The sequence below is a fragment of the Rhagoletis pomonella genome, unplaced genomic scaffold (genome assembly GCF_013731165.1).
Source record: "Rhagoletis pomonella isolate Grant_MI unplaced genomic scaffold, Rhpom_1.0 Rhpom_scaffold_00001, whole genome shotgun sequence".
Classification (NCBI taxonomy): Eukaryota; Metazoa; Arthropoda; class Insecta; order Diptera; family Tephritidae; genus Rhagoletis; species Rhagoletis pomonella.
This window is the reverse complement of record NW_023458555.1, coordinates 11,736,312-11,749,635: the sequence shown is the minus strand read 5'-3', so window position 1 is coordinate 11,749,635 and position 13,324 is coordinate 11,736,312. Positions and strand designations below refer to the sequence as shown.

At 38.5% G+C, this 13,324-nt stretch overlaps 1 protein-coding gene across 3 annotated transcripts in view; it reads left to right on the top strand.

Moving 5' to 3' along the window:
• The window catches only part of LOC118738959, a 139,191-nt gene extending 127,433 nt beyond the window's left edge, over positions 1–11,758 (top strand). For all 3 annotated transcript variants that reach the window (XM_036470042.1, XM_036470035.1, XM_036470026.1), the window contains exons 5-7: positions 5,596–7,204; positions 9,059–9,360; positions 9,419–11,758. In XM_036470042.1, coding sequence (XP_036325935.1) covers positions 6,049–7,204; positions 9,059–9,360; positions 9,419–11,275 — 3,315 coding nt within the window. In that variant the 5' untranslated portion in view covers positions 5,596–6,048 and the 3' untranslated portion in view covers positions 11,276–11,758. The remainder of the gene's footprint in view (positions 1–5,595; positions 7,205–9,058; positions 9,361–9,418) is intronic.
• Positions 11,759–13,324: the final 1,566 nt, after the last annotated feature.

Genomic DNA, 13,324 nt, shown 5'->3' with positions numbered 1-13,324 from the left:
TTTTTTTTTGTTTTTTAAATAACTTTGGGAAGTTTTCTAATAGAATCTTCATATTAGCGGCAATGTACGTTGACATCAAATACAACATATTTATGAAGTTTCAAGAATGTGCCACCAAATTAAAAAAAGATGCAGATATTTACAGATTTTTTTTCATTTTTAAAGTTTAAGTTAGTTCAAAATTTTAACATTAAACGGTTAAAATGTTCTTGTTTTCAAAGCAAACCAATCTAGAGTAATGAAACTAGTGTGCCACCTAATGAAAAAAACTTCCATTAGTTATAAGATGACGATGATTTGCGAAACAAAAATTCCAATTTTACAATTTTTATTAGCACACTCTAAATTCATTCTAAAATTGTTATATGTTATAAAGAAATTAATGGGGCGTCGTATTCTTGTTTTCGTACGAATCGACAATCTTGAAATTTTCCTATCATTTCCTATAGAAAAATTTCGATTCGTACGAAAACCGGAATGCGCCTCAATATATTCGTCAAGAATACTGCAGAAATATATTCCACGTTAATATTTTATAATTTTCAAATAATATGACCTTTAAGTTGACGCATGCGAATAAACCTATTAGATGACTACGTTTAGTGCTACGTGGCAAATACGTTACATACGCAACTACGGGTATATGAGCATGAGTGGTTATTTTTACTTTTTTAGTACATATATGTATATTTTTTAAGTTTTACTTTATATACAATTTCACGATGGAATCTTGTTCTTTATCACAAAACTGAAGATAATGCTTTATCTAAGATAAGTGTGCCACTATTTTCGACCATAAACACGTTTTTGTCGAAAAATTTATCAACTCTGGAAATATGCTCATATATGTAAGAATGTATGAAAACTTATAAACATATTTTATTTACCAAAATAACATGGTAATAAAGATTATAATTATCTACTTAATAACTACTACATAATAACTATTCGCTTTAATTTCAATTTGCTATAAAATTTTCAGTGGTCAAACACCACTTGGCACCAACTCAACACTTGCCGGCGCGGCTACATTTTGCCTCCCCTCAATCAAACTCTCTTTCATGCAATCTTTTCAAATACATATGTATACATACATATAGTACATAGAAAAATGTATGTACGTACATATGAATGTAGGTACATTAGATTGCATCACCAAAAAAAGTTGCGGTTTTTCCGGCGGGATTACAAAACCTAGTATGTATATGTTAAGACGTCCAACAAAATATTTCGGAAAAATCTTAAGATTTAAGTGAGCTGGACTGGTTTGAAAATACCTCTAAAAAAGGAGCTTTTTATGAATAAAAATAGTTTCTTAAAGGACTTTTTGAACAAAATCCCCTCAGATGACAAAACGGTTTAAGCTTAAAAATTCTACATAAAAATATTAAAAAATTTTATCAACGGAATCAAATAATAACATTTTTAATGTTGTTTTTTTTTTTACTTTTTTGAAAGATTTGTGTAAGAAAAACTTGAATAGCTGCTCCAAAACTTTACCGATATAGACTTATGACTTTTTATTTCTTTGCAAAAAAACTCATTCACGTCACAATATTTTCTTTATCAAATACCAGCACATCTTATTTTAACATGGAATGACACACGTTTATCTTAGCTTCCTCTTTGATACTTTGAATGAGCTTATTCGCAAAGAAATTAAAAGGGTGAGAAATTATCTCACCATTGATACCTCTCAAGTCGAAATTGGTAAGGTTTTGGCTGAGTTACTCAGGTTTTTCTAAAACCAGTCTTCGAAAAAAGTTCAAAAATAGCATCCAAAATCTTATTGTCATGATTTCGCAGAAAATTTTTTTAAATATTTTTATGCTTAAACTGTTCAGTCATCTGAGGTATTTTTTTCAAAAAAAGCTGTTTTTACTAGTAAAAAACTCAATTTTTGAAGGTATTTTCAAATTAGTCGAGCTCACGTAAATCTAAATATTTTTCCGAGATATTTTGGTGGAAACCTTAAAATATAATAGATTTTATAATTCCAATGGAAAAACAGTAGCGATTTTTTTTTTGTATGGGGAGTGATGCAGTCTAATGTACATGTGTGTGTGTGCTCGAAAGCATTATCTTATCATAATCTAAACACCAAAAAAAAAAAAATTGGACAACAGGTGATTTGTTGTTGCGGTTGTAGTGCACAACTGCACACACACATTTGGAGTGGTGTACATACATACATACATACACACATATATTTCACACCATTTCGACGTGATGTTAAGCAAATTATCTACACGCATATATTATCTGTAACATACAGAAACCGCATCAGCTCCATACACCCATATAGCCTTATTCATATATACGCACACATTCACCTATATTTATTTATGCAAAATAAAAAGGAAACAACCAAAGTGCTCTAGTAAAGTGAGCACACCGTACGAGCACATCTGTCTGTCGACTTACGAGCTCATATTAGCCAGTTTAGTCGTTCACTTTCCTCATAAGCCAACGCGTCAATCAGCGAGCGTAAATAAATTAACGCGAAAAATTAAAAAAAAAAAATTAACTACTTTCGCAAAATTCTAAAATTGCAAAATGCATTTTGTGTGTGTTTGTGCAAGTGTGCGGCTTTTTGAGCTATTCAACTTTTTTTGTTGCACAAAGCAAAGCTCGCCGCTTTCAACCAACTAACTAATATTTTACTAATTATTAAGTGATCTCGTTTTTTTTTACTACTTACATGCATACATACCTCATATGTGTGCCCATTTAAAGCTCGTGTTAATGTCCGTCGGTAATGCGCTATTAGTTAATAATTTAACACTAATTGATTGTGCTAATTGTGTGCTAAGCAACAGTGGCTGCGAAGCTTATGGAAAAAAATAAACAAAAATTCAAATGAAAGTAAATTTAAAAATTGTGTTAATTACTTAAATTCGCTTTCGAGGTATGAAGTTTTGAAATGTTTTAAAGAAATCAATTTGTAAAGACTTTTGCTGAATTTTTTTTTATAAATATTTAAAATTTTTTACTACTCTGCAAAAATGCGAAACATTGTGTGCAACTAATCTCTATAGAGACTAGTCGCGGATTGATCTCCCGGGCACATAACTGAGCAATAATTCTTCTTCTTCTTTACGGGGGCTGCAACTGCCTAAGCGATTTGGTCGTTTCTCTACTGTGCCAACTTATGCCAATTGGAAATGCTAAGTGAAGCCAAGTCCCTTCCTTACCTGGTCTTTCCAACGCAGAGGACGCCTTTATCTTCCTCTGTTACCAGCATCGCGACCCGCATGGAATACTTTCAGAGTTGGAGCGTTTCTGTCCATTCGAATGAAAGTTCAATTAAAATCGCTGCGCGTCTTGAATCGGCCTGCTTCCGCTTTGATGATTCCCTTAATCTAATGGGACCCCATGTGTGACTGAAAAAGTTAGGAAGCTGTTTACAGCTCCTGATAAGATGGCTGATGCATTCAATCCTATACACTCTTCCGATTAATTTCTGATTGCTATTTTTCTCAGACTAGAGCCGATCGGTCCGATCCCTATGATGGGAATGACGAGCAGTGACAATTCAAAGTTCTTCCAGAAGTTGCTTTTGTAGTTGCGTATACTTAAAATGCTATTAGGCCCTTTTTGGTATTTCCCCCGCGTTGCTCTTCTCCGTCAGTTTTTAGTCAAGGACAAAGCTATGTAATGTATTTCAGCTAGTCCTATCCTGCTTTGGTAAGGAAAATTCAGGGGTGTTTGTCTTTTTTGTAAACAAGATAAGTTCAGTTTTGAAGGATTAACATTCACCGTGCCCGTTCTAAATCCAAGCTATCCGAATAGGCAACTTGCTTTGTTCTCTTTGCTTGCCAATGAAGTCCATAATCGTCCCATTTACCAAAAAGAACTTGATCAATTTGGCCAAGTGGGACAGAGATTAAGTTTTCACAAGGGGCGAAATATCTAGACGTGATACTAGACAAGCCACACGGGCATTTTTTTGCTTGGCAAAGCATGATTATTCAATGCAGCGACAAAACCGATTGTCATTTATGCAGCACTGGCGGGTACCCAAAAGCCAAACATGCAACCTCCAGCATCACTCTGGGTAAGCTCCACCACACCACAAGCATACCGCCTCTAGCTATACTTTACCGAGTTTAAGTAGCTTGAAAAGTGGGGACTTAGGGGCCCTTTTGGGTGTCCTAACACCATTCGCAAATGATTCCGTAGTAAAGCTAACAGACTCAATACTACCGAAGTTGACCTCTTATAAAACCCTACAAGCTAATAATACCCGATAGGGATAGCTATAAAACGATAGTTGGCGTATTCAGCGAACGATCTCAAGTTTGGGGCAATGATGGATCCCAACTTGAGGATGGGAATTTCGCGGCCGGCGATTATGGGCTTAGATTTCCAAAAAGCATTCCGACGACCCAACCGTATCTCAGGCGGAATTGTAGTCTGTACTCACTAATGACAATAAAAATCATGTCGGTTAGCCAGGCAGCGTTAATAGCCGTTGACTCTTGCAGAGCGGTATCACGGCTAGTAGACAGTACTGAAAAACTAGGATCTGATAACAGAGTTAGTGGGTTCTCAAGCATGAGAGCTTCAATGGAAACAAAAGGACTGACACTCTAGTGGGATGCGGGCCCAACTAAGCCTTATCTGCCCTCAGCCTTTCTGTCATCCGACCAGAGGACACACTGCAGTGGAACTCGATAAAGGCAAAAGGCAATCCAAAATATGCATAACTCTCTCTCCCTGATCGACCGCTAAATCTCAGCAGAGAGAGTTTAAGAGCTCCACCCGGTTGCCTGATAGGACATCTGCTGAAAATCGGACTCATTGAGGAGGCGAAATTCAGATTTTGTGAGCTATGCTTAATTTCAGCAATAGCCTAAGGTTGGAGCGACTCTTTAAGCGTTAGCACAATAGATCTAGTTAGATCGCAGCGCTATTTTCCCTGTATTTGCAAAGTAAATAAGCGCTTCTGACGTAGGATAATTCGTCTGACAGCGCTGAGATAAAATGAAACAATCTTGCTTGGCTGAGTTAGTACAAAGTTAATATAATTCAAGGTTAAGATAACTCATCGAGTTCATCGCCCGGCATTTAACTCTTTGAGGGACGGAAATTTCAAGAGCTTTTTAGCCCAATAAGCGCCAAAGAAAAATTGGTTCTGGTTTTTGCTTGTAATAATAAAAATTTATTGAATATGAATAAAAACTAAAAAAAAAAATTAAAAAAAAAAGATTATAAAAATAAAATAAATTAAAAATAATATAACACAAAATGAAATAAAATAAAAAAATTTAATTCATGTTGTACAAATTATATATATGTATATTTAACATCTTTGCTACACATAGAATTGAGGAAAATATTTGCGATTTAAAAAATTGCCTTACTTCGCGCAACACCTCAAACATATGTATGTGGTTCAAATTTTAAACCAGTGCTGCCGAAAGAGTTAAGATAGGATAAATTAGTGGCTAACGACTAGTTGAGATAAAACATACATACATACAAACATACCTTTTCGTATTACATCTTGCTACTAAATTCATAAGTATAAACGCATTTATGCTTCACTTTATTTAGCTAACTATATTAATTTTAAATTATTTCCTGTTGCAGATCAATAAATACAACATTAGAAAACAATAATAAGACATAAATCACGGCGCATGAAAGTGCAAAGAAAGCGAGCAACGTACAGCGAGCGCATTTAACGAAAAAGAGGGAAAGAAGAAGAAAATTGTTGATAAACACAAAAAAAAACATTAATGGGTATTATGCTACAATTATTAATAAAAGTAAAAACAATTTTCAATTACCAATACCGAATAAAATTGCAAGCGGAAATTATAAAGATTGAAACGTCGCGTCGGACAGACGGTCTGTGAAAGCTATGAAAAATAATTAAAATCAATAAATACAGCAGTAACAACAGCGAATATTTACATTTACAATAACAACATTCCAGCATTCCAATTGCTAAAATACTGTATGTAATAACAACCATAACAGCAGCTAAATAAATAAAAACAACAGCAACTGCGCCGGCAATATCAACACAACAACAACACAATGGACGCCAACAGAGCGACTATAAAAAATAGTAGCGTTGGCTGCGCAGCCAACGATGCCCGTCAAATGTCGCCATCGCGCGATGAAGTCGACTTTGTTGTTGTGTCGTCTAACAACAACAATAATAATAATAACAACAACAATCATTTTATCAATGGTAAAATCATGAATGGCAGCAATCATCACCTCACAGCGGCCGATAATGCAACGAACAACGCATTGAACTCAAATTCGAATACGACTTCGAAAATGTTTGCGAACTCGAAAACGCTAACAAATGAGCATTTACAATACCAACAAAACCGACCAGAGACGCAACAACACAAAGAGACGGTGAAGAGTAAAAAGAAAGCAGCGACTGCAAACAACAACAACAACAGCAGCAGCAGCAGTCAAGAAGAGCCAAAGAAGAAGAGTTCGACTAAGGAGCGTCTATCGCTGTTCTCCACACTGGGGCGACGCATCAGTCAAAAGGCGTTGGGCCAAAAAGATTCCAATGCAAATGCATCAACGCCACAGGTATCAGCGCAGGTGGAAAAATCAACAGCCACGGGCAGTCCATCAACAGCAGCAACAGCAACGACAGGAAACGTGCACACCGCCACATCTCCCCGCCAACGCACGTTTGTGAAGAGCTCGTCCATTGCACGCTTGTTGGGCAACACTTATCAGCATCATGCCAAGAAATTTGAGAAGCAACAACAATGCATAGAGCAACAGAACAGCAAAGCGCAGGTGGATGGCAAATTCCATACGTACGGTGGTAGGCGTCGTGTCAGCGGTCCATATTTGGATCGTTTCAAACTTTACTCCAAGGATGACGCCGATGTCAGCTCAAGCAATGTTGACAGCAGCAATGATGGCGACGATGCCGAATCAACAATAGATTTCACCGATATGCTGGAATTGAACGGCGACACTGCCTGCGATGAGCTGCAACGCGCTTCAAACGGCCTCGAACGTTTCTGCGATCATAGCACAGTGGCAGCTGGTGAAGATGAAGCGGCTGCAGAATTGGGCAGCAAAACTATGCGTACATTGTCGCGCAGTTTGGGACGATTGTGGGGCAAGCGGTTGCATAGTGTGGACATAAGTATACCAGATCCCGAGTACAAGGTCTCTTATTTGGGCAATGTGCTGACCGGTTGGGCCAAAGGTGAGTCAGAACGAATCAAATTATTTATGTAGTTACCAGCAGATTATAAAATGTACATATTGAGTGATAACTTGGAGTAACATAGAGTTGGCTTCGCGATGTCTCAAATATATGTATATTTCTCAAAGTTATAGAGTTTAGCGGTCGATCTGTATAGCGTCGAATCAGAACCGGGAGTATCTATTAATTTGGAAAGGAGACGATCTACTAGCACAAGGATTTTTTAGAAGTCCCAGTGTAAACTGTCGGAAACCTCGAAAACAAAAAATAAATCTTACTTTAACACCGGCTGGTTTAATCAATTACGTTCTACTGACTAGTCCTTCGGAAGTAAATTTTTCCGAATACATCATTAGAGTTCATAGCATCAGGCATAATATGAAGGCTGCTATAGCAGTTCTATCGGTTGATTTCTCAACCTGGTATCCCTTATCGGAAGTAAGTGTGGGATATAGATCGCCAACGTAACTGGGATGGCCGAGTACCGTGATCCACTAGCATTTTAAAACTAAAATCAAGTGCAGATGGACGGACAATCTTAAGGCGTGGCTTAAGACCTCCACTGCCCTAAGCAGGCCAACGGTTAAGCCAATCTCTCTTTTCCGAAGAATTATGGCCTGCCATAAGCATTTTACAATCTTACTTGTTTCAAATAGCACCGAAAGGAGCTCACCATCCTGAACTCAGCGTCTAAAAAGCCTGCATCCTGCAAACCTCAAATCCTTAAAATAATGTGTAGCTCCTTACCGAAGACAAGACTCCTGCAAAGCCCTTTCAACTAAACTCGAGCCAACTATGAACAAGTTTACTGAGTTTAGGCGTTAACCAGAGTTGGTTTTCATGGGCTTTTCTCACCAAAAATGATAAGATTTTTTTTGTGCAGATAAACTTGCGGGTATATCGTCGTTTATTTCAGAATTAAATATATGTACGTCCTATCTCAATATAAATCCAATATATCGGCAGCTGAGATAGGGCGATTTTGAACCATTTGTTGGGATAAGGCACGCTTCAACCAAAATCTGAAATAAGTCGTTTTTCCAGCGTTTGCTGAGATAGGCCATGAAAAAGTAGAAAGTCTTACTTAAGCATTGCTATCCTTAGGGTCCGCCAGCACGACGATAATGCAGCTACTTAGTTTTTCCATTAAAATATTGATAGGATTGATGTTAAGGCACGATGAGTCAGTACTCCACTTAGTGTATTTTTCCGCAGAATCTGTCAGGACCTACTAATTCTAGTCCGAGCTGCTGGGCGATACGGGCGCTAAGCATGGCTAGATAATGCGGTTGGAAGATATAATAAAAATGAACGCATATGGTGAGCAAAATACCCGATATTAAACTTCTTAAGGTCACTTCAGGTGCAGGCACAAGGCTTTATGCCGCCTCCTATAGTTTTTTGTTAGCAAAAATACATCCACAGGTCTGTAATGTCTGCGGAGGCTGGGCGTCAAACGATGAGTAATAGATCGTACAGACGACCACGTTAACAGATATCTTACTGTCACCGACTCAACCACAGCAGGTCTGTAGCGGTCCTTGTTGCCTTTTGCTACCGGTGTCACTGCTCCCTGCTCCCAGCATTTGGCATTCAACTGTGAAGTCTGGCTGTCGCCGGATTGAAGCAAATCCTTCACACAAATTAGGATTGTTCCCAGTGCGCTTTGCCGGGATGCAGAGTTTCCTGACCTCTTTCTTACTAGCATTGCTCTGACTAATTGGCTTTATATGTTTTTCGAAATGTTTTGTTCTTCTTTATTTATTCAAATATTCATTCATTCACACAAACCAAATTAAATTACCAAAGTCACATCCTATCTCTCAAGTTATTTCGTCTTTCCTCCCCCCGTAGGTGAGGGTTGCGTTGAAAAGCAACTGAATACACTCTGGCGCAACTACACGCAAAATAATAAGCCCGACATGATCATGCGCATCAAGGTATGCGCCAGCGGTCTGAAAGCAACAACACGTCAACACGGACTCACCGAGTACTGGGCTAATCGCATCACACACTGTTGTGCGCCAAAGAACTATCCACGAATTTTCTGCTGGGTCTATCGACACGAAGGACGTAAGCTGAAACACGAGCTGCGCTGTCATGCGGTGCTCTGCAGCAAGGAGAAGGTGGTGCAGGATATTTGTCATACACTGAAGGTGAGCACTGTTGCCTCAATACATGCAAAGTTTTGTTTAATCTTCCTTTATTCGGCAGGAAAATCTGGAGCGTGCTTTGCGCGAATTTAAACGCGAGAAAATTCTCAAGCAGAATGCGCGACTCAGCCTGGCCAATGCAGCGTACGAAAACCCCAGTTTGCCACGACGCAAAATTCTGCTTAGCGTAGGCGGCAATAACTATCGACCACCGCTGGAGCGCTCCAAGTCAGCGCCTAAATTGATGGCCATTGAGGAGGCAATCGGCGAGGAAGAAGGCGAGGATGCTGAGGAGACCAATGAGCCGGAAATGAAGCCATGCTGTCAGAAAGACTCACTCTATCCCGCCATGACACTGGGACGTCGACGCTGTCGCCGCGGCCACTCCATAAGACGCACCGGTAAGGCACGTCCGCTTTGCAGCATTTCGTTGGACGAATCACAGCAGCGCAAGCAGTTGTTGGCTAACGACGTGTGCTGCCACAACAAACTGGCCGCCACCACCAAAGAAAGTGCAAACCAACAAAGCGCTACTGCGACGGCATGCACCGAGTTGGCGGAGGAGCAACGTCATAGCTATGGTTCTGATGACTCCGATGACTTCGAAAAACTGCTCAAGTATAACAACTACGATCCGAGTACATCGTTAGCGACCGAGCTGCTGCCCTACTTCGACATGCAGCTGCACAAAAATACCAGCAGCAGTCTTAGCGATTTGTGCGCGCTGAAGGACGAGGAAGAACCACTTAGCCTGTTGCCGACCATCAATAGTGATCCGATGGCGCATCCCGAGGGTGATCTAGTGCCTGAAAAGGCGGCGATCGAGGAGTCGGAAGAAACGCATGTGGGCCTGCGGCGCGATGGAGTGTGCAGCGATGGCGAGGAGGATTACCTAGACGCAGATGATATGTACTTTCGACAAGCGACTATTTTGAACATTTTGCATCGCAATTCTATGCGCAAAATGGCTCAACTGTCTATGAGCAGCGACGAGAGCAGCAGCATAGAAACGAATGCATCAGCACCGCTACAATACCGCCACCAAATGCAGTCATCCATTTCCTCCACGGCATCCACGAGCACAACAAACAGCAGCTCGGTGCAAGATGGCCACAGCAGCACGACGACGGGCAAGCGACACAGCGGTGCCGATAGCGATGAGGGCTCCATTTCGAGTGGCTGTGAGACAGCCAGCACAGTGACTGCGAATCAGGATGACCTCTCGCTGCAATACCGCCACGAAAAGCAGCTACTCCAGCTACAGCAACAGCAAGCAGCGCTGCTGGACGCAGACAATGCACAATTCTTTGAACTGCCAAGCGACGAGCAGTCGTCACCCATAACGGCCGATGAAATCTACCAAAGACTAGAGGCGCGTCTACAGCGACGACAGAACAGCGATGCAACCACCTTCAGCAGCTCCAGCACAATCACGCTAAAAGTGGGCAACGGCAGTGAGGGTTCGTTGCCCGACTCGCCAAATGAAACAGTTCAAAATAAAGTGCGCACGCTGGAAGACCAAATAACCAGCTTGGCGAACAACACATCACGTGTACGGCGTCAACGTCAACGTCAGCTAGCGGCAGCAGCTGCACCACCACCACGCGATTGTGCGGCAGATGATACCGATTCGGAATGCAGCGATGAATCCGGCTACGTGGAGTATCAGGAGCGCGTAAAGACTGTGCGAGAGAAGGTGTGCGAGGTGGAGCGACGACAGCTGCGCGAACAACAGGCGCAAGCGCAGCAGCAACAACAACAGCCGGTGGCGCAACAGCGTCTGCATAAGCCACAATTGCCACCCAAGCCGATGCCGCGTCGAACGCTGAGCGGTGGCAGTGGCGGTGGTGTGGTTGCTGGTAGCAACGCAATTTTGCTGACGGACGGTCCGTGCGCAGGCAACAGCACAGCGGTTTGAGGGGCGTAAAAGCTTTTAACTATGTACACATCTATGTGTATGTAAGGGATTCATACCATCCAGTGAGAGTTGTACATACCGGCTCAGTGAGAGGAGCGCGTGTGGGTGCTTAAAGTCGCCGAGTCTATGGATGCAATATTGCAACATCGAAAACTTTTGCAAAAGCCTAGCAATGCTGCTGGTGATTACCGATCATTTTTCGAACAAAATTTCATTTGTCTGTTTATGAAGTGCAAATTCAAATCCTTAAACAAACTCGGGAAACATTTTAATTGATTTTCAAAAGAAAAATGCTTATGTCGCTCACACACGCTTCAAAGCTTTGTAGTTAAGTATAAACATTTATTACGAGTACATATACATATTTATAAAGCTACCAAACAAAGGATATATGAATTTGTTTTTATGTTAGCATTTAAGTATTCCAAAAACTCATCATATACATACTACAATGAACTGTACAAAAAAAAAAACCAATTTATACAAAATTTATAAAAAATATGCATATATAAAATAAACAATATTTTATATAAATTATGAAAATGATTTTTATAGAAAACAATGCTATATGAAATGTTGAATTTTTTTTCGTTGCATTAAAGAGAAAAGTCGATGTTAGAATACTTTTATATACACTTTATTAAAAACCAATGTGCTTTATTTTATTATATTTGTAGCCATAAGAAAAATTCTAGTGCAATTAGTGAAGGATGGAAAGAAATGTAGGCATACATACATACACACTAGAAAAGTTTAATTCCTGCATAGATTTTTTCCACAATTTTCAAAACGTTATTGATAAAAGGAAATGTTCGTTAATTTTTTATAAAAAATAGACTTGTTCTTTAATAGAAACCTTTTAAATATAGATTCCAAATTTAGCCAGAAAAATTTGGCAAATTTTTTTATGTGGACGAAAATTCACAACACCGTCAGAACAAGAATTCACAAAAACCAACAGGATTTTGTAGCAACGCAAATTTTTTAAAAATTCGAAAAAAAAATTGTTAAAAGATTTGACTAAATTGTAACTAATGTTTAATTGGTTTATATTACACATTGAATTATACTTTTATGAAAAATTTTACTTTTTTTTAATGAAAAACATGAATAGCATAAAAAAATCTCTGTATGGAAACTTTTTCTAGTCTGCTTTTCATAAATACTTATTATTTACTATGAATTTCTTTTGAAACTAACTAATGAACTAGCTAGTTTCCCGAAAAAATAAATTATTTATGATGTTACCTTCAGGAATCCAAAAAATAAAAAAATATAGAAGAAAATGTTATTATTTGATAAAAGTGATTTAATTTCAGTAGTTTGGCGGTGAAACGAAGTACATAAAAATATTAGTGGCAGTTCGGCATACATTTATCTTTTTTTTAAGTTTATGTAGTAATATTAAGATTATCTCCACTTAAGAAAACAATTACGCAAAACAAAAAGTTATCTGCAGAATTTAAAATTTCACGCATAGAATATTATTAAATAGTGGTTGTTAGCTAAAAAAAAGTGTATTTAAATAATTTTCTTGATTAACTACAAATAAAAGTAATAGTCAAAAATATGCTTTCACAATTTTGTTTAACAGAGTCAGGGAACTTTAAATAAATAATTGTAAAAAAGAAATATGTTTATGTATATTTGTATGTATGTGCATATGTATATGTATAAATAAACATACATACATACATATATATAAATAAAAAATACAAATTTCTTTCATACATGTATAGATATGTATGTATGAATAACAGTGGTGGGCACAAAATTTAGGCGACGATTTCTTCACAAGTTTTGCCCCAATTATTTTTTTTACAAAAATATTCACACTACAACGAAAGTCTTATAACTTCAAAGTTCCAAACCTCGTACAATATACAATATAAAAATTCACGAATTTTTATAAATCTTTGGCAATGTTTGAAACTTTGAGTTACATGATTTTCGTAGTAGCATGAACTATATTTTCGTAAAAAAACGAATAAAGAAAAATAAATAAAAAAATAAATAGGCAAAACTTAAAAAGAAGAGATGTCCTTAATT